Here is a 22,690-nt window from a genome sequence, read left to right on the forward strand (position 1 = left end):
ATTAGATATAATTAATCCACTTGCCCTGTCATAGGTTAGTCTGACGTCCAAGTAATTGATAGTCTCAAAGTTAATTTCATGCGTGAATCTCAAAAACCATACAGTACTGTTAATGTATTTAATGAATGCGTCTAACACAACCAATTCACCTTCCCAAATGATAAAAATATCATCCAAAAAGCGCAAATATAATCTGATGTACTTGAAAAACTCACTATGGAATATGTAATGTTCCTCCCAATATGCCATGATATAATTGGCATAAATGGGGGCACATGCGGCCCCCATGGCCACCCCAGTACGTTGTTTAAAATAGTGCTCTTCAAAGAATAAAAAATTGTTTTTCAATACAACTTCCATGAACCCTCTTAATGTAAAATAACTGGCCTGAAGCCCAAGTGCTTAAACCAGAATTCTATCCTGCTCATAGACGTCAGTTTCCAAAAATTGCTCTTCTAACCACGTTATTCCTATGTCATGTGGTATAACTGTAAACAAATTACACACATCTGTGGTTAGAAAACAAAAATCATCTTTAACCTCAAACGCCTTCAGTCTTTCCAAAAAATGCCACGAGTCCTTAGTAATATGGGGAAACAACTTAAACCCTTTTTCATGTGATGATCCAAAAATTGACTAATAAAACAAACTTTACTTCTATTACCGTCAACTAAGGGTCTGAACTGCACATTGTTCAATCCTTTGTGTATTTTAGGTATACCGAAGATACGACTAACCACAGGAAAGACATTTACCATATATTCATATTCAACTTCAGACACTTCACCCTGGTATAACATGTCTTCCAAAAGGAGATCAATGTTTCTATATGCAATATTAATTTCGTTAATACTTACTTCAGCATAACTGTCCTCCATAAGCATTGACATCATGAGACTAATGTAGTCACAATTGTCTGCAATCACCACACCATTGCCCTTATCGGGCTTCATAATACGAATACTCCCCATTTTACTCAAATTTTCCATTAACAAGTGCTCATCCTCTGTCATGTTACAATATGTTTTACCTTTCCTCTGTTTAAAAAACTGTCTTATATCAAATACACACAATTTTTCGAACATAGCCACAACATAATTCAAGGGCGGGTTATAAACACTAGGTTTAGACAAACCCTGGTCATTACCTAAATTAGTACAATTGTCATGATGGTCGAACAAAACCTTTAGATTCATTTTACATGTAAACAGTTTCAAACAGTCCAGGGATAAAAATCCAAAGGCGGATATTCCAGTGCGACTCTGTCGCTGTTGCTCTTTTGCCTTGCCCTTAGCCTATTAAGCTGTCTGCTTAACAGATTAGGGCATGACTGTAATTTGGCTCCAGGAAAGCAACAAAGTGTAAAGACTTCTCATATTCTCTTAGTCGATGATGTAAAACTGTGTAGCTCATCAGGTGAGGAACTGAAAGCACAACTGCAAATAGTCAAAACTTTTTCAGATGATATAAGACTGTCATTTGGTCTTGATAAATGTGAAAAGGCAACCTTTAAAGCAGGAAAGCTACAGCAACAAGAAAACATCAGTTTGGGACAGGAATGTGGTATAAAATAACTTGAGTAAGAGGGAGTGTATAAATATTTGGGAAGTGATGAAGGATCAGCAATAAAACATGAACAGATGTGAATAAACTTAATGGTGTTGACATCTAGGAACAAAATTTAAGCTATAAACCAATTTGCTGTTCCTGTCCTAACTTACAGTTTTGGAGTGATTGACTGGCCCCAAAAGGTTTTGGATAGATTAGACAGGAAAACAAGAAAGATGCTCATGAAATGATTTATAAAAATCAGTGCGTACCAAGGTTATATATTCCCTGTTCTGAAGGAGATATGGGCCTCTTTGAAACTGATTACATGTATAGATCTGCAATTGTGGGACTGTATACATATATGCAGACTTCCTAAGACTCAAACATTGTTGAAAGTTTTAAAACATGAGGAGAAATCTAAAATTTCTTCTCTGCTTAGTCTAGCAAAAGCATATCAGCATCAAGCGGGAATGGAAGTAAAACCAGAAGATAAAAATCTGGCAGCAACTGAATGTGTCAAAAACAAAAAGAATGTAAGGTGCTGGATCAGATGAGAAGGCAAGAAATGTGGAAAATGCATAAATACAGTTGCAAGTAGAGAAAATTCCTCGAAGAACCTCTTGTCAATCAGGATCAAATGCAGGAATGGTTAAGGAGAGGTAAATTCAAACTAAAAGATGAAAGATTAATATTGATGGGCCAAGACATTGGTTTAGAAAGTCCATTGAACATCAGAGAAACAGTCAAATGTAGGTTTTGTAAAACAGAACTGGAAATGGTCGCACACCTCGTTGCTGATTGTAACACACTTTTGGCAGAAGGACTGTATACTGAAAGGCATAATAATATGGCAAGACTGTTGCACTGGGGATTGTGCAAACATTATGGTATTGAAGTGGCTGAAAAACACTGGAAACATGAGCCTCAAAGCATCATAGAAAATGAAGTCCAGATGACGTGGGATCACCCATTACCAGCAGTCCAAAAGATGGATGCAAGAAAACTAGATATAGTGGTCCATGAAAAGAAGACAAAAGTAGCATTGATCATTAAAGTTGCTGCACCCAGTGACTACAGTGTCTTGCGTATAGAGAAGACACAAAGTCATAAAATATCAGTATTTGTTGGCAGAAATGGGAGCAATGTGGAGGAATGATACCCAGACAGTTCCAATAATAGTAGGAGCAACGGGTCTTATAAAAATGAATCTACAATTGTATTTAGATATGTTGCCAGTACATGCAATGCCATACAAACTGCAGGAGTAGTCATTACTGGGCACATTGCAGGTGCTATGAAGAGCACTTCTGGCTGACGTCAAAGATTGAAACAATTGTCTGTTTAAACTGTGAGCTTTGGCCAGCTAAGACCTGCATACAATCAACTAAACGCATAAGTGGAGTTAAGTAAATTTGTATCTGCACTTTTATCAAATAATACACGATTTAAAGTGATTTGTTTGTGTTGCATTGAGAAATATCTAGCTGGAAGTTGTGACTGTTTTTTCAGTTGGTCCCCACCCTCCCTGTTTTTGTCTTGGTGTTAAATCTTGGTGGCTTTGAAACTGCCCACCCCTCTTGTAAATTTGCACTTGGATACTCCTCCTGGGCCCATCTCATTTGCTCATTCAGAAAAACAAAACAATTCATCTGCTTTTACTGTATTTGTGTTTCTTCCTACTTTATTTTGCTTTTGCGTCATCTTAAAATTACTCAATTGTATTTATTACTGCTTGGTGCAACTCATTCTAATCCTTTAAGTTTAAGCACTTGGGCTTCAGACCAGTTGTTTTACATTAAGAAGGTTTGTGGTCTGCACTGTAGTGGCAGAACAGGTAGCTTACATCCTTCTAAGTTGGGAACTGCTGATTGAGGGCTCAGTATCTGTTATTCTAAAAGTGTATTAATTCTGGTTTAAGCACTTGGGCTTCAGGCCAGTTATTTTACATTAAGAGGGTTCGTGGTCTGCACTCTTGTCGGAGGAGAGGCTGGACTCTGTCCTTCTGAGCTGGGAATTTCTGGTTAAAGGCTTATAGTGCCTGCATATTTGAACTGCTTCTTACTGAAACTGGTACACCTTGTTTGCTGTAGCATAGACTAGATCCAGGCCTGCTGAATTTAGCTTTGTTTGTATAACTTAAGCACTAATCCATGCATTCTTTAAAGTATTCAGTTGTATTTATTACTGCTTGGTAGTAACTTGATTAAAGTGTAGCTATCATTCTAAGTCTTTTGGATTAAGCACTTGGGCTTCAGACCAGTTGTTTTACATTAGGAAGGTTTGTGGCCTGCACTGTGTGGCAGGACAGGTAGCTTACATCCTTCTAAGTTGGGAACTGCTGATTGAGGGCTCAGTGTCTGTTATTCTAAAAGTGTATTAGTTCTGGTTTAAGCACTTGGGCTTCAGGCCAGTTATTTTACATTAAGAAGGTTTGTGGTCTGCACTATTGTGGGTGGAGAGGCTGGACACTGCCCTTCTGAGCTGGGAATTTCTGGTTAAAGGCTTTTAGTGCCTGCATATTTGAACTGTTTCTTACTGAAATTGGTACACCTTGTTTGCTGTAGCATAGACTAGATCCAGGCCTGCTTAATCTAGCTTTGTTTGTATGCCTGTTATTTCCCTGAAATGCTAATTCCACCTAAAACGCGGCTTTTCTGCGCTTCTGTGGATCCTTAGTGATATCTGAATTGCTTACTGTACTTATTTCCTTGTTTCACTTGAAAGGAAGTTACTGTTTGTCGTTTTTGCATTTAAGTTACCTGTAAAACATTGCATTTAAGTTACCTGGCACTTGCTCACTAAAGCAATTATATAAGTCAGCAGTAAAAAATTAAAAGCATTACACCCTCACAAACCCCCCTTGAGTACCTTGTTCCCCATTGGCCCTTTTGTCAATTATAAAGGAATTCCCAATACTATTCTAGCATGTCCAAAGGTCAGTTGTCAATCTCCTCTCCGGTCCAGCTGATGAATCTGGGAATCTTGAGGCAATGTTACAACTGCCTCATGTACACAGACAACCCTCTCCTCCTCCCAACAAATTCCAACACATGTGAGAGATGCAACTATATAGCCAAACTGGAGGCTAAGCTCTCTCAACTCAGTACTGGCGTAACCAGTCAGGAGGAGAAGGAAACCACACTCACTACAATTCCAGTCTCACATACACCTACCACGACAGCAAACCAAACACATAAACACACAAAAACATACTCTGAGGCTCTAAATAAAAATCTGCCTAAGCAGCAGAGACCTCCAAAGCAGACACTCAAGCAACCGCTACCCCAAAACAAAACATGTGCAACACATAGCTCACAAAGCCTGTGTGCCGAACAGTCACAGCCCTTAAGGCTAAACAACACACCTGATACACTTGTAATAGGTGACTCTAGCGTCAGCACACTGACGTCCCGCTCACCAGGCTGAACAAGGAGAAGGTCACAGTGAGCTGCCTGTCGGGCGCTAGGATCCGCCACATAACAAAAGCACTTGGGTCACTCCAAGGCAAGTACAAATATGACTCTGTCATTGTCCATGCTGGTGTGAATGACCTAAGATGTACCTCCCTGGACTACATGAAAAGAGACATAAAGGAGCTCTCTGAGCATGTAGTCCAGGCTGGCATGACCCTGACCTTGAGTAGCATCTTACCCTCACCAAGAATGATGCCACAATAAGAAGACAAGATGATCAATTTCAACAATTGGCTTTAAGTATTGGTGTCATTCAAAGGGGATCCAATGCCTGTCAGCCTGGGATGACATGCTCGACAAGCCACGATGCTTTGATAGGGACAGTTTGCACCCATCACTCCTGGACTTTCAGATATTGGCAAAGGCTCTTGCTACCCCCATAGTGCCTTTTTTAGGCAAGGCTTAAAAGACAAACCCACCTCCATAGGTATCACAAGGGATAAGAAACTAAGAGTAGTGCTATTCAACGCCAGAAGTCTAAACCTCAAGATGCACGCACTCAAAACTCTCCTTAGCATGGAGAACATCGATATCTGTGCAGTAACAGAAACCTGGTTCAAGGCTGCTGAGAGCAACCCAGCACTACCAGGTTATACCTCATACCATGCTTTTCGGCCCCAAAACTTGGACCGAACCACAAAAGGAGGGGGAGTATCAATATTCGTCAAAGATACCCACACCTCCAGGCTGGTGGCACAGCACGAAGCATCAGAGACTATCCATGTGCAACTAACAGTGGGTAAAACTGCCTTCCAGTTTATAGCCTGCTACAGACCACCCTCCCAAACCCAGGAACCCCACTCGGCCTTCCTGAGAACACTGGAAAATATGAAGGTCTCTCCAAACACCATTATATTTGGGCGACTTCAACTACCCAAACATAGACTGGGAGCATTACTCTAGCTCCATCACCCTAGCCCAAAGGTTCCTAGAATTTATAAACTCAAATGCTATGGAACAACTTGTTACCACTCCCTCAAAGAGGGGAAATCATACTGGATCCGATCATCACCAACATGGGGACTCTATTCTCCAGACCAGAAGTGTATCCCTCACTGGTAAGATCAGACCATAAACTAATCTCACTGGATATTCACATCCCGACCCCACCCTCTGCCCAGAAAACCACAGTGAAAAACTTCTCTAAAGCAAATTTCACACTCCTCAAAACCGAGGTGGAATCCTTCAAAGCCCCCTGGCCTGTGGAAAATACGGCCCAGACCGCAGAATCCTTTATAAACGCATTCTATGAACACCTTCAGGAATGCATGGATCATGCAATCCCAAATAAAACCAAGACCCAATCCTCCAAAGGCAGACGTCCTGTCTGGTGGACCCCAGCCATAAACAAACTATACAATAGAAGGAGGACGCTACTACATGGTAGAGCAAAATCCCAAAAAGGGAAGGCATCTCTGATCAGTATTAGCAAAAAACTACGGGCACTCATAAAATCGTCTAAGGCCAGCTTCGAGAGAAAAATTGCACAGGACACTAAGGATAATCACAAGGCTTTCTTTAGTTATGTTAGGAACCTGGGTGGGAATTCCCAGATATGCTCAGAATTAGTCCAAAATGACAAGAAATACACCGAACCCACAGACATTGCCAACATCCTAGCTGACAGGTTCAGCGCAAACTTCTCCCCACCAAAAGGGCAAATATCTATCCCAGCAGAGTGCTGCCCCCTGACATCTCAGATGCTCAGGTAAGAGCCGCCCTCTCCAAAGCAAAAAACACAGCATCAATGGGACCAGACGGTGTCCCGGGCTGCGTCCTACATGAACTCCAAGAAGAGCTAAACCCAAACATAAAACTACTGTTCAATCTCAGCCTTACTACAGGATACGTGCCCAAAGAGTGGCGTACAGCAACAGTGGTCCCTCTCCATAAAGGTGGTGCCTCAACGGATCCTGGAAACTATCGCCCCATAAGCCTGACTAGCTTGGTCTGCAAAGCTATGGAAAGGATCATCATGGACCTCATAAATAAAGATATTGGGGACCTATAGACACTGGATCCTACCCAGTTCGGCTTTAAGGGCAGATCCTGCCTCTTAAACCTGGTTGATTTCTTTGAAACAGTCACCAAGGCCATTGACGAGGGGAAGGTGGTCCACACAGCCTACCTGGACCTTTCAAAAGCCTTCGATACAATACCCCACTCGGGCATTATAGATAAGCTCACCAGCTTAAATATAAACCCCTATGTCACTAGATGGGTTGCAAACTGGCTCAAGGACAGAACCCAGAACCCACATGGTTAGAATTGCTGGAGCCATGTCAGACTCCAAACCAGTTGCAAGTGGCATCCCACAAGGCTCAGTCCTGGGACCTCTCATGTTCGGTATATATTTCTCGGAGGTACAGGCCAACACGGAAGGACTGTGGCTGACCAAGTTCGCAGATGACTGCAAAATAGGCGCCATAATCGACTCTCCAGCTGACACAAGCATCCTCCAAAAGGGCCTCATAGAAACAGACAACTGGTGCCAGAGCCATGGCGTTAAGCTAAATGACAAAAAGTGTATAGTCATCCCCTTTGGCAAAAACAAAGTGCCCACAAATTACCACATAGGTGGTAATCCATTAAGTATGGAAGAAGTAATTCGGGACCTGGGGACCCAAGTTGATAGCAGTCTCTCATTTGACAACCACGTGGCCAAAGTGGTTAAAAAAACATTTTATATAGCCCACCTAATCATGAAGGGATTCACATCTAGATCAGGGGAGGTCATTGTGCCTCTTTACTCATCAGACCCATAATTGAGTACAATGCCCCTTTTGGGATGTACCTTACCAAACACCTGCAGCCACTGGAAAAACCCCAAAAGTACCTCAACAAGAGGATCAAAGGGCTCAAACAGATGCCATATGCTGCCCGGTTAAAGAAACTCCAGCTCTACTCAGTGGCATACCGCCTGCTCAGAGGCGATCTGTGCCTGACGTATAAAGCCATGTCCAACCCGGAATTAATAGACATGCTGCACCTCAGAAAATCCAAATTCCATCGAGCTACTCACTTGAGAGACTTGAACCTCAGCACTGAAATAAGTAGGACATGCTGGAGGGACAGATTCATAACCCAGAGGCTCCCTTCACTCTGGAATAAAATCCCAGTCCAGGTTAGGCAGAGTCCCTCATTGACTCTCTTCAAGAGGAATCTTGATGAGTGGATGGGGGATCATAGGTTTACCCCGGGTATCACTTCTGTGTCATTGTTAGACAGAGGCACAGTATACTAACCTCGAAAAAGGGCATAGCAAAATTAATTTAAAATGGGTGGCGAAAGCCAAACACACTATGGCTAGGCTTATAAATGCCCTAGGGCAGATAGCCTAGTATGAACCTATGAACGTAATACTAAGTTCATGAACTTTTAATCTTATTTTGACTTTCGAATGGGGTTTGTTCCCGTCATGGTATAAGAAACCCAAAAGACTTGGAGAAATTAAAAAAGATGGAAACTGACACATGGTTCATTTATACTACTGTAAACTGTGCAGAAGTTCCAGATGTATAAACGACCTTCCACACCTTATACACATGTGGAATGAAGTATGTAGTAAAGCAGGCAGGTATGTAGGGTATTTCAGGCAAAGCACAAGAGTATTAGGAAAAAGAAAGCATTTAGCTTGTAGTTTTTTCATACTTTTGAAGCAAGTTTTTAAGTTGTTTAAGTTTCTGTAAATGTGCTGCCATTTAGTTAAAAGCTGTATCCATTAGTTGAGAGAATATTCATACAGTGTGAGGTGTAACTGATAATGAAGACTTGTTTTGAGCCTCAACTGGCTAGCATTCTAGGAACTCAATAGTGACCACCCCGCAATAGACACACGTTCTTCGACCTCCATGTCATGGATTGTCCCAGATGTAATAATGTTATCTGTAGTGATCTTCCTTTCAGAAGGAGAATCTTGTTGCTGCAGAAAGACTTGATTTCTGCTTGTGAGGGTGAAGGAGGTGGGGATTAGGGAACACTGCCTTACATTATGCTGACCTTTCCTGATAGTACATGAATATTCAGTTTTATCTCATCCCTCACAGCAAGCTCCTTTGTGTGCAAACCATGGTGCTTCTGTCCCTGTTTGACAACTTGATGCTTAATACCTTTTCCAAGGTTTACTTGCTTCAGTACTTCATCATGCTTCTGCCAAGAGAGGAAAGCTGTGCCTCTTAGGTGCTCATTGTTCCATGCAGCAGAATCCAGTTTAATTGCATCACAGGCAGATTGTCTGTCTTGTGCTAATGGGTAATTTCATCTTATTTTTTTTTTGTTGTTCTTTAGGCATGTAATCTGTTTTAGGTGATTGGAAATCCTATAGTACTTGAAGCATAACATTTTTCTTCAAGTTATGCTGAAGTCGTGATAGGATTGGTTACCATTTTGAATTAAATGTGGCTTATTTTTCTCTTCAGGTAGAATCCAGTACTAAGCTCTTAGGCGTAACCATCGACGATCAGCTTAAATATGACTTGCGTGTTAATAACTGTATCAAAAAGACTAATTCAAAACTAGGGCTCCTTTACCGTAACAAGAAATTCCTTACCTCTGAACCCAAGATTACTCTCTGTCAACTACCTTCTACCCAGTCTAATGTACAATTCTCAAATTCTCACAAATCTTAACTCAACACTCCTGACCAAATTCGAATCTACCTACAGCAAGGTAGCTAGATTTGCTGCCCAACAAACCTACAAATCCCATCACTGTCTCTCTCTCTCTAAAACACCTAAACTAGCTTGAATTACCCCACCAGCTTCTTCTCTCTCAGCTCCAGATCATCCATTCTATCCTATACCGGCCTTCCTACTGCCCAGCACTATCTCCTCTCATCTCCCATTATTCTCCCTCCAGACCTATCCGAAGCTCCAACCAAGACCTACTACAGATCTACAAACCCAAGTCTAACTTTGGACGCAACATGTACAGCTATCACCCCACTATTGCCTAGAATAGACTCCCACTAGAAATCAGGACCCTTACACATTCAAAACTATTTAAGACAGCTACCAAAGATCACTTTAAAAGTCACTGGTCCTGCCACTGCTCTCTCCCTCTTTAACATCCCCTACTTCTCTTAACTTAATCTACTTTCTGCCCATAAACTCACTCTTCTCCCTAGCTCTGTCTAATCTTCCTTGACTACTCTTTCTACTGTCTTCTAAAATCTGTTAAGCATATTGCCTCAGAGAAACATTCTATTGTAATTGTCTTGCCTTCATGCAACTACATCATGATAAAATTGGGTTTTTGTAACCACTTACCCCGAAAACTATACTCATCTGAATGACCTATTTATTTTTATACATCTTTAAATAGTTATGCTATACTCCGGATTATTGACACTATAACATTTTATTGCTACTTAATGCCTTGTAATAATCCTGTAACATTGCTGATTAATGCTAATTTATAATGAAAATTGTATATGTTGGAGCTTTTCTCCCCGGGCCTCCACTGAAAAAGGGCTCTTCCGCTCAGTCGGACAGTCCTGGTCAACAAATGTAAAATAAATAAATAAATTAAATTTTGTAGTATCGTTTTTTTTTTTTTTTTTTTTTTGGCTAGCCTGCCTGATTACATTTGTGATGATGGACAGCACACTAAAGGCTCTTTGCTAAGGTCCCGAGTGCTGGACTGTATCCACATCACTGTATACAAAGTCTATGCTAGCATAACCATCGTGAAACTGCCCCTTGTCCTTGGCTCAGAGTTGGTAAGTTCTTGTGGGTGTGAACACATTGAATATTTTCACTAGTGTGTTTTATTCTTGGAATGGCCATTGTGGCAGGTTCTGCATTAGCACGAGTCCCATCGATGGAGCCAGGTTTGAGAGAATCTTCCTGGGTTCTGATGGTAGTTGATGGAGATGCCTTTCAGGAACGAGCAGAGATGGTCTTTCATATATTTTATACATAATAGAAGAAAAGGTCTATGCTAGCCAAAATCCAGTTTACGTAAAAGTTCCAAACAGAACACTAAGTAGCACAAAATTAACGATACTGGATACTGCTCTTGGATAAAAAACTTGTTTTAATATCACCATACCATACACAAAAGATGAGCGCTTTCGGGCGGTTGCCCTTCATCAGATTTTATACATGCCCTGGACTTACACAATTCTTCTAATTTATTGACCCAGGTCAGGCAAGAATTTACTTCCCAGATTTATTTTTATTGAGGTGGTTACAGAACCTGTTCCTCCCTCTACCCCAGTGGCATTTCTGGGCATTAATTGTGCTGGTACAAAAAAAAAATGTGTAACTTGCATTTGGAAAATGCATAATATCCCAGCAATTAGTGACATTAGGAGGCAACTAAATGAGATTGGACAAGAGGAACAGAGACTGGTGTAATCCAAGAGTTGCATTGAATACAGAACCAAGTGGAATCCATGGCTTGAGTACATGGAGTCCATGGGACACCCCTGATTCTTGATGTGGAGGGTTGGGAACCCTTAGGGATGAAGAAAATTGTAAATCTATAAAATGAATGAGATATCTTTCCTCCCTAGGTGTGAGGGTTAATATCATGACTGACATGCATCAGTTGGGGAATTTAGAAAAGGTTAACCACATTATGCTTGTCAGTAGTATATAAATAGCTGTCTCTTACTCTTTGGTTTGTTTTATCACTTTTTTTCTCTCTGCTCAAGAACTGTGATGTATGGCTAGATAGAAAGACAAAAAAGCTGCTTTTATTACCCAAAGTGAACAATTAATTCGACTTGAGAGTATTCATGTAGTAAAGCCTAATTGAGTATGTAAGCGCTGTTTTTAGGCTGCATCGGATGCATTAAAATAACAAAAATGTTGAGTAGTTTTCTTTAAAGTTATACAATAACAGATGATCCACCAGAAACTGTTCTGTGGGCCTAGCATATGGCACACATATTGAAAATTAATTTGATTTGTAATTAATAAACAATTTGTCTTTAAAAAAAAGAGGATCATTGAGCACTGAGAGAAGATTTTTTTTTAATCTGACAGTATAGAGACAGATGCAGTTAATTAGGCTGAGTGGTGAAGACCCAGTTAAGTACTAATGTTACCACATAGTTTTTTTTTGCCGTGTCTGTGTCGCAGCTAATCTGGTTACTGTTAGTGGGCATGGGTACTGGTAACAGATGTTGATTAGGGACAGATGAGAAGGACAGTGCTAGCTCACACATCTCGCAGTGCAGGTTTAGGTTGCTGCCACAGCAGTTTCACCTGCAAACAGCTGTGCTTTGTGAATTAACAAGAGTGCACCTTGTGAAGGAGTGCTCAGAGAAGTTGGCTACAGATAGGAATACGCCTTTCTGTTGACACAACTTTCAGTGAATGCTGTTTCACAAAAAAATGTTGAGCTAAAAACACTTTCAGACATGATGGAGAATTTTCCCTTTCTCCACTGTTGTGCAATCTTTAAGTTTGGTGGATGTGTGGGTGTCATCCTATAGATGGAGGGCATTGTGGTTTGCCTTTGAAAAAAAAAAAAAAAAAAAAAAAGAAAATTGTTTCAGGTTTGCAGAAAGTGATTTGGGAGAATTATTTTCACTGAAAATGGAGTTCGTGAAAAGTGGTGGTGATCTGTCATTATGGATCTGGAGTGTGGGTTGGAGTCATGCAGCTTTGCAAACCTCTTTACCAGGCACTGCACTGTTTCTTTTGGATAACAAATGAAGGGAGGAGGCAAATACAAAATATCCACTTCCTAATCAGGATAAGTGATGTGGCTCCGTGGTTGTTTGCCACCCCCCCCGTCTGATAGGAGTGGAGTAAACAAGTAAATGCTGTATGGTTGCTACAGGCCTAGGTGGTTCTGAAGAGAGAGAGAGAGAGAAGTGCAAATTAATACAAAAAAGTGAAAAAAAAATGTGTATAAAAAATTAAACAAAAAAAAAACACTTGGCACATATTGAAGCTCTGATGTAAACATGTCACTTCTAACAAAGTGTTGCATGTAAATGCATGCAGTAACCCTTGATTTATTAAATATTTTCATGATTACTAGCTACATACGTTTGCTGCTTTTTATGGTAAACTAAAACAGAATATATCTTGCTCATTATGTTTTTTGTTCCTTATTTTAGGACCATGTTTGTGAGCTGCTCAATACTATTGACGTTTGTCAAGTCTTCTTTGATATTGTAAGTTTATTTTCTCTTTAAACCCAGTTTTATTCCATGTTGGTCTTTGTCTTTTGTATTCACTGTGTTAGTTGTTGATAATGTTTATTTTTTTTCTCAAATTCTAGACAGTCAACTTTGACTTAACCAAAAATTACTTGGATTTGATCATCACCTATACAACACTGATGATAATGCTGTCAAGAATTGAAGAACGAAAAGCTATCATAGGACTATACAACTATGCTCATGAAATGTCACATGGAACGAGGTAAAACACTTCCTTGGGAATAGGGCTGATGAAAGTAAAATACCCTTGGTAGCACTGCATAACCATGCATTTTTTCTTGTAGTGACCGAGAATACCCTCGACTGGGTCAGTTGATAGTTGATTATGAGAACCCTTTAAAGAAGATGATGGAAGAATTTGTGCCACATAGCAAGGTAATTGACTTTTTGACTTGACTTAAAATATCTGATTTTCTAGTAGTACTGTCCTAAACATCCACTGATGTGTTATTATAATCATGCTACTCTTAATTGAGATTTTCAAGTGCTGAATGTAGTTAAAGCAAAGCAGTTTGTCAGTTGTGATTTTTCTTCAGCTGATTTTTATTTTGTGAATCTGTGATCCCTTTGTAGCAGACTCGGTGGCCCTGTTTGAGAGGGGACCTAACTTAGATTGGCTGGAATGGTGTTTGTATTCTTCATGTTATGCATGAGGGTATTAAACTGTCTTCCCCAGATGTATTTTAGCAATACTTTTTAAATGAGATGGTATATTTCCTTAAGGATGATGCCTGAGCGCAACCTTCAGGGAGTAGAGTAAGACCCAGACTTCTGCTCTTTCCATTGTGTGCAGCCTACTCTTCTGAGTGGCATATAATTCATTGTTGTGTCTGTCAGGGTGACATGATCCAGCATAACCATGTACCAGCACTACTGGCTAATTCTCACCGCTTTTGCCAAGGACTTTAGGACATCTTTTTAAGGACTGCACCTTTAAAGGGTTCTTGCTATGTGGTCATAAAATTGATTATTTCTTCCTGTTTTTGAAGAGCTAGGTGTGAAGATGTTCATCGTTTTACACTGCTGCAGTCATCACACTTGGGTTATCCTGCCATCAGGCGGTCCCGCAGTCGGCCAGAGTTCCAAAGTCTTGGTCAGGCGTCATTTGCTGTAGCTTCTTTCCTGACGTCAGTGCGCCAGGGGTATATAAGATGCATCCGATATCATTTTCTTCAGTCTTTCTTGCCGCGCGGTGCCCGAAGCAGAAGCAGTTCGCAAGTGCCGGTCAGCCGACTCCTGAGATTTTCGAAGTTGAATTTCAGATCCGAAGTCTTCAATAAAGCTAAGTACCCCGTTGGGGAAACTTTTTTCTTGCCTCAGACCGATGTCAGAAAAAGTTAATAATTGTATTTCTTGTGGGAAGCAAATACCTCATAAGGACTTCCATTCCTACTGTATTCCATGCCTAGGCCCTGATCACGACGTCACTAGTTGTCGGTTTTGTGCTAGATTTAACAAACGCACTTTAAAAATATGTTTTGATTTTGCTTTACACTACTTTGGCCGAAGGTTCAATTATACTATGCCGTCGGATCAACCGACGACCGCAATTCCGAAAAAACGCAAAAGCAAGGATAAAGACAGGCATCCGAGGTTCAAAACCAACGACAAAACCTCTTCTAGGCCAGTCGCCGGTACTCAGTGAGGTGCTTTTGCAGCCCCTGACACCCGCTACCTCAGAGCCACAGGCCGCCTCCAACTCCCACGTGGAGACAACTAGGCCTCTGGAAACTCAAGGTATTGGGCCTAAGGAAACTAATCCCTCAGATGGGTCCGGAGCCGCTGAGCAGGCACCAGCTTCTGAGGGTGTTTTCAGACCTTCACAACTTACCATTAAATCAACAGCCAAGACAAAGGTACCATTAAAGACAAAGAAACAAGTACAGCATTCTCCTGGACAGTCCTACATGCCTAAGAAACAGATGCTTAAAATGGCCGAAGACATCATTACTCTAATCAGGGGTTCCCATCCCCCTACAGACTATGACTCCTCTGAACAGGTTTCCATTTCCTCTGATTCCTCTTCAGACCAGGGATACGCTTTACCCCGCTATGAGGACTCTAATGCTGAGGAATCGATCCCTTCAGCCTCTCCTCCTGCGGATTACTCTTTTGGGGAAACTTTACATACCATGAGGGAACATTTCCATTGGGAAAGTCAGGAATACTCAGAATCCAAGAAGAGGCTCAGGGATTTCCTCTTATTGCCTCAGCACAGGCCCCTGGCTATTCAGCCTGTACTAGACATTGTGGGTGATGTGTTCTCTGAATCCAGCTTATCTCCTGACTCTTTGCCCCCTGCATCAGCCAAGCCAGATAGGTATTATAGAGTCCCTGATTCTCACAAGTTTCTATACAAAAACCCTTCTGCTGATCCAGAAACTATTTCCCAGGGTCCAAAAGGGGGGGTTAAGGCTTCCATTGCAAAAAATCCAGTACCCTCTGATAGAGATTCCAGAGCTTTGGATAGATGGGGGAAGAAAGTATACACGTCTGCAACTTTAGCAGTAAGAGCTTTAAATTGCCACTTTCACATGCTTAAGTACCAACAATATTTAATGGCTCGGTTAAAACAGAAAATGCTTGCTAGCTCAGAAGCTCCTGATTGTAAAGAAATGCAGGATTTATTGCATGCAGTTGAACAGGTGGGAAAACATACTCTGCAATGTGGTTTTGATTCTTTAGAGGCCTCTTGTAGAGCCGCAGTTACAGGTTCTGTTATTCAAAGACATGATTGGTTAAAAGAACAGAGTTACCTGAACATGTTAAGGCAAAGTTATTGGATGCCCCTTTACAACATGATACCTTGTTTGGTGTTAAGGCAGAAGGTGTTAAAGAAAATGGAGGATAAAGCTAAATCTATGCAAACAGTCAAGGATTTCTTACAGGTACAGCCACCTCAGTTTAGCAGAAATTGGCCAACCAAAAATTGGTCCTTTCCAGTGTCAGACAGGCCACAGAGAAGGCAGATACAGATGCCCAAGAGGCAGATCTCAACCCCAAGGCTCAAACAGACAACGTCAGTGTGGCACCTCAACCCCAAAAGGAGGTAAGGACAAGTGTCAACCTTACAGGAAACGGTCACAATGACTTTCCCTTGCGTACGCCAAGCACGTCCCTTCTGGAAGCCCCCTTAGGGGGAAAACTAGCACTTTTTTCTCAAAACTGGCAAACACTCACCCAAGACAAATGGGTCCTGAATATTGTGTCTCAAGGTTACAGATTCCACTTCCATACTTTACCAAAGCTAAAAGGAATGCCAGACCTGCCACAAAATCAATGGGTATAGGCACAAAAACAAATTTCAGCCCTCATGGACATGAGAGCTATACAAAAAGTACCACAACAGGAACAAGGACAAGGATTTTACTCAAGACTCTTCCTGGTCCCCAGAAAGGACAAAGCCGAGGCCTATACTGGACCTTTCAGTTCTGAATACTTACCTGGATATTCCGAAATTCAAAATGTTGACATTACAGCAGCTTCTACCCATGCTGGGCAAGAAGGTTTGGCTGGTTACTCTGGACCTCAGAGGCATACCTGCATGTCCCTGTCAGACAAAATTGCAGAAAATTCCTCCGATTCAAAGCTGGTACAATGCACTACCAATTCTCTGCACTGCCCTTTGGCTTATCTACTGCGCCCAAGGTCTTCACAAAGTGCCTGACACCAGTAATTGCATTTTGCAGACAAAAAAGGAATTCAAATATATCCATACCTGGACGACTGCCTCATTCAAGCAGAGACAAAGAACATTCTTCTACAGCATCTGGCGTTTGTGAAAAGGTTGCTAATTTCTCTAGGGTATACAGTAAACGAAAAGAAGTCAAAACTAGTGCCCTCACAACAGATTACATTTCTGGGTGCCAGCTTAAATACAACGGCCCAGATGGCTTACCTCACGTCAGACAAGCAAGTGCAACTAACTCAATATTTTCAACTATTGGCAAAAACGTCCCATCTCCCTGCAAGAAAAATTCTGCAGGCCCTGGGATTCATGGCATCCTGCATACTACTAATACCATATGCAAGACTGCATATGAGGAAATTACAATGGTACCTAAAAAGTGTTTGGACTCAACATTCTCACAGTCTAGAAGCAGTAATTCCAATAATTCCCTGCCTACAACAGGAGTTTTGATGGTGGGCACAGGCATGTCACCTAAACAAGGGTCAGCCTTTTACCTAACCCACAACCAGGCAAACTCTAACAACAGATGCTTCGGATTACACCCGGGGAGCACACATGGCAGGAACATGCATTCAGGGCAAGTGGACCACAGACCAGATACATCTTCACATCAATCAAAAAGAGATGTTGGCTGTTCAAAATGCTCTAACAGCTTTCAAGGACCTTCTACACCCAGGACAACTATTACTAAAGACAGACAACACCACAGTAATGTGGTACATAAACAAACAAGGGGGCACTCACTCTTATCCCCTATGCAGGCAAGCCCATGACCTTGTGGAACACAGCTCTAATGTACCAAGTTCACCTGCAAGCACAATTCCTGCCAGGAAAGAAAAATACTCTGGCAGACGACCTAAGCAGAAATATCATGGACCCTCACGAATGGAAATTTAACCCACAAATCTTCAGCTTGATAACACAAAAATGGGGATGCCCAGACACAGATCTTTTTGCCTCCCCTCTGAATTGCCAACTACAAAAATTCTGCACAAGGACTCATCACAAACAAGCATGGAAAGTGGATGCTCTTCTGTTCAGCTGGAAAAACCTAAAAGTCTATGTCTTCCCACCACTGCCTCTCCTTTCAAAGGTACTCCTAAAAGCCAGACAAAAAAAAAACACAGATGATCCTGATTGCTCCAGACTGGCCACGCCAGCACTGGTACCCTATCTTAAGGAACTTGGCTCAGGGCCCACCATGGATTTTGTCCCAAATTCCACACCTTCTGACTCAACAAAACAATCAGATCCTGCACAGTCAGCTCAAAACCCTAAACCTGGCTGCATGGCAGATACTTTAGTCAAACAGGCAACACCTCTCTCTAAAGCTGTTATGGATGTCATTTTGGAGGCCAGGAGGCCTAGCACCAGGAAAGCTTACTCAGAAAAATGGAAGAGATTCTGCGCCTGGAACCAGGATCACAGCCTTGACCCAAACATTCCTCAGATTTTACAATACTTAACTGAGAGGGTGGACAGAGGCCTATCCTTTTCATCAATTAAGATTCATGCCTCTGCCATTTCTGCACATTACAACATGGATCCTCCTTTATTCTCTCATCCCTTACTAAAGCAGTACCTCAGAGGGGCTAAAAACATAAGACCGCCCCCGGAGAGCACCAACACCAACTTGGGACCTCAATTTCATTTTGGAAAAACTGACCCTACCACCTTTTGAGCCAGCCAATACAGCCGATCTAAAATTTTTGTCATGGAAAACAGCTCTGCTCCTGGCAGTAACTTCAGCACGAAGAGTCTCAGAGCTACAGGCATTAATGGTAGTGGAACCTTTTATAATTTTTCATCAGGATAGGGTATCTTTAAGGACAAACCCTACCTTCATGCCAAAGGTGGTATCTAGTGTGGCTCTTAACCAAACCATCCACGTGCCTACTTTTTATCCAAACCCGCAAAATAAAGGGGAGAAACTTCTGCATTCTTTGGACATACTCGGGCAGCTACGCTTCTACTTGGACAAAACAAAAGCTTTCAGGAAAACTGATCAGCTGTTTGTAGCATATGCTGCAAGATCACAAGGCAAGGCTACCTCAAAGCAGACTATATCCAAATGGATAGGACACTGTATTCGGTACTGCTACACACAGCATGGAAAATCAGTCCCTAATAACATTAGGCCTCATTCCACCAGGGCATCAGCCACTTCAGCAGCCTTTCTCAGAGGAGTACGTACCAAGGAAATTTTGGAGGCTGCAACTTGGAGTTCAGTGCACACCTTCACCAAGCATTACCACCTGCCTCTTTACTCTAAATCCAGAGCAGGATTTGCCACTGCAGTTCTGCAGGGCCTCTTAGCCAATCCTAACTCTTTATAGACCAGCCACCCAAACTTAGCTTTGGGATTCAACCCAAGTGTGATGACTGCAGCAGTGTAACACGATGAACATAGTACAGTTTTGTACCTACCATAAATGTAGATGTTCGAGTGTTCACACTGCTGCAGTCCAGGTTACCCTCCCTCCATCCCCTCTGAACTAGCTGGACTTATCTATACCCTTCTATCCTATACAACCTTTGATGTGTATTTGCTGGTAACTGAAGGTATTGTTTTTATTTTATATGTATATTTTTGATTAGCAATATGTATTGCCTACCCACTTGGGGGCACCTGACATCTGGGGCAAGAAAAACTGAAGAAAATGGTGTTGGATGCATCTTGTATACCCCTGGCGCACTGACGTCAGGGAAGAAGCGACAGCAACTGATGCCGGACCAAGACTTTGGAACACTGGCCGACTGCGGGACCGCCTGACGGCAGGATAACCCAAGTATGATGACTGCAACAGTGTGAACACTCGAACATCTACATTTATGGTAGGTACAAAACAGTACTTTTCTCCATGCATGGTGATACTTTACAGGAGTACAAAAAAAGTCAGTCAAGACCGTAGTTATGCTAAAATCTTCATCCCCAGCAGCATTATTCTCTTTGGACGTAGCTGTTTTCTTCTGTTGGACCCTAACAAGGGTGCTGTTCAAATGTCTAGCTCGTTGGCATACTCACGAAAGCTATGAACAGCCCCTGGGCAGTCCGTAGCTATTCTGACTCTTACACTGAATAGCGACTGTTTGAGGAAGAAACTATCCACCTTGCACTGGCTTTATTCAGCAGTGCTAGAGGTACTTTGCTAAGGGAACTGGTAGCAAATGACTGCATTGTCATATTGTTTTCTTATCTGCATGCCTTTTCTCTACTGTTAACAGACATCCCTCTTGTCTGATAACTGTGGAAAGGTTAGAGATTCTGATGTTCCTTGAAAAGGGGGGCATCCAGGATGCGCCACAAAAACAGTGGCTACTAGAGTATTGTGTGTGTGTCTTTCTTTTTTTTAATTCCAAAGAAGATAAGGGACCATGAGATGTATAGCATACTGGAGCAGCATGATGCTTTAGTTGTTTCATATGGTTATACTTCATTTCTTGCTCCTCCTGTTATTCTGATGAGATTGGGTATACTTTCAATAGGTTGTCCAGACCCTTAACTGTGTAATGAAGATTACAGAGTGGTCAAGGCTATTCTTACACTTCCAAGTAGATGACAGCCATTAAGACTTCAGGGTTTTTCTGTTTGGTCTTGCATCCATCCCAAGATTTTTCATGAAATGCACATTTCTGTTTAGTGCCCACTTACAGCTGCAGTGGATAAAATATTCCTATTTGGATGTCTAGCTCCTGTTTGCTAATAGCTAAGTGACACTTACAGAGCACAGTGTGTCTGTGTTTTTACAGCATTCATTTACTTCGGGATCACTTTAAGCTTTGCTAAGTTCCACCTGATTCCATTCCATCTCTCAGTTTTCTTAGACTGTTTCCTTGATTCAGTGACATTAGTGGGCATTTTAACTGTCAGTGAAATTATTAGATATTTTTTTCTGCAGTTTGCTTTCTGTTGACATACAGTCTGCATTCAGCAAACCTTTACCTCCGAGTTCTAGGGATTAGGGCAGCCTTTATTCTGATGCTGTCACAGTATGATATTGAGTTATATAGTGGGCCTTCAAGATTCACTGGTCCTAGGACTCTGTCCTGTTAAGTTCACCATTCAGGATTTCCACATCATGTGAGAAACATCAACTTTAGTTCATGACCCCAACCAGTCTCTTAACCAGCAGACCCTTTGTAATTCTTCACTGTAATTAAATTAGGTGATTCCTGAATGGGATGCAGAGGGCGTTGCTAGCGCCACATGGCTGAGGCCTTTGGTCTGCACTAGAATCAGAGCTCCACAGTACTTTTCTAGGAATGTGAGCATCCTTTGCAATTGTGGAGTCGTTAGGACCACATCTTCAGTTAGTCCAACAGCGTTGCAGTAGTTAGGTATATCAGTAAACGAGGAGGAACTCTCTTCTCTACATTTCACAATCCAGGTGAATCAAGCTGCCCACTGGACAGGATGAACACTTAAGTTCTGATTCTGCTGTGTTGATCTCTCTCACTGCTGTGATAACAGAAACTGTACTCAGAAAATGGGATCATTCCACATTCAGACTTTTTGGTCAAGAGGTATTTTTCCCAATTCCTTTCCCCAGTGCCAAGAACTGCTTGGCCCACAGCCCTGATTTGTGCCTTCCTTTCATTCCTACTCACGGTGAAATGTATTCTGAGATGCAAAAAAATTACATCTATCTGTCCCCAACACCCCCCACCCCCCTTTTTTTTTTGCAAATTGGGTTAGACTGCCACTTCAACAGTGACAATCATCTAAAGCCAATGTTCACATATGTGACAGAAATCCTTTTTGCTTATTTCTGGCCCAGGCAGAACTTGTTTCCTGAATTTCAGTAGTTTCATATCGCATAGCTATTTGAACTATGTTATTGCAGATGCTTGTTAATTCACTCTTTGTGAAAGTCTGCATGGATCTTTTAGTCCCTAAGATTGCTGGCTTGGCTGCTCCAGTTAACTAGTTAAGAGATTTCAAAAGTTCTCCCTTTCATTTCTTTAAGTCTTTTGGGTTTTTAATACCATGATGGGAATGGATCCCATTCCTTAACCAGGGTATGATTAAAGTGCATGAAATTAGTATTGTTTCAGCCTTTGATGTTAGCCAGAAGTGCTGTTTGCAGCACCCGCAATGTGCCCAGAATTGACTCCTTCATTTCATATAGTTACATGTATTGATAGCATATTTAAATATGACTTTGAACTGTCTGGGTATTTTCCTTCTACATTGCTGTTGTTTATGCCTGCAAAATTGATATTTTATAACATGTCTCCCTCTGTAGGTGAGACACTGTAATTGCTAAGTATAGCAGATGTTCTTCGTGTTTCACTGTTGCAGTCATTACATTTGGGTTATCTGCCTGGAGGTAGCCCTCAGCCGGCCTGATTATCAAAGTCTTGGATTCCTGCATCGGATGCTACCTCTTCTTCCATGACGTCATGTCATCAGGGGTATAAAACATGCAGCTGATGCCATTACATCAGTCTTTCTTACCGCGCGGTGCCCGAAGCAGAAGCAGTTGACAAGTGCCGGTCGGCCAACTCCTGAAATTTTAATTTTCGAGTTTCAGAATCGAAGACTTAAAAAAGCTAAGTACCCCGTTGGGATCCTTTTTCTTGCTCTTAACTGATGTCAGTAAAAGTTAGCAATTGTATAACCTGTGGAAAGCAAATACCTCATAAATATTTTCATTCGTACTGCATTCCTTGCTTAGGCCCAGACCACGACGTCCCTTGCTGTCGATTTTGTGGCTTATTCAACCACCGCACTAGTCGTCATCTGTCTATTTTTGCAGCAAATTATTTTGGTACTTGGTATAACTATCCAGA

At 41.7% G+C, this 22,690-nt stretch overlaps 1 protein-coding gene across 4 annotated transcripts in view; it reads left to right on the forward strand.

Moving 5' to 3' along the window:
• The window catches only part of NCKAP1 (NCK associated protein 1), a gene marked incomplete in the record, with an annotated part of 2,707,503 nt that overhangs the window by 646,250 nt on the left and 2,038,563 nt on the right, over nt 1-22,690 (forward strand). For all 4 annotated transcript variants that reach the window (XM_044075245.1, XM_044075246.1, XM_044075247.1 and 1 more), the window contains 3 exon segments: nt 13,102-13,158; nt 13,266-13,408; nt 13,491-13,581. In XM_044075245.1, coding sequence (XP_043931180.1) covers nt 13,102-13,158; nt 13,266-13,408; nt 13,491-13,581 — 291 coding nt within the window.

The sequence above is a fragment of the Protopterus annectens genome, chromosome 6.part0 (genome assembly GCF_019279795.1).
Source record: "Protopterus annectens isolate FY-2018-M chromosome 6.part0, PAN1.0, whole genome shotgun sequence".
Classification (NCBI taxonomy): domain Eukaryota; kingdom Metazoa; phylum Chordata; order Ceratodontiformes; family Protopteridae; genus Protopterus; species Protopterus annectens.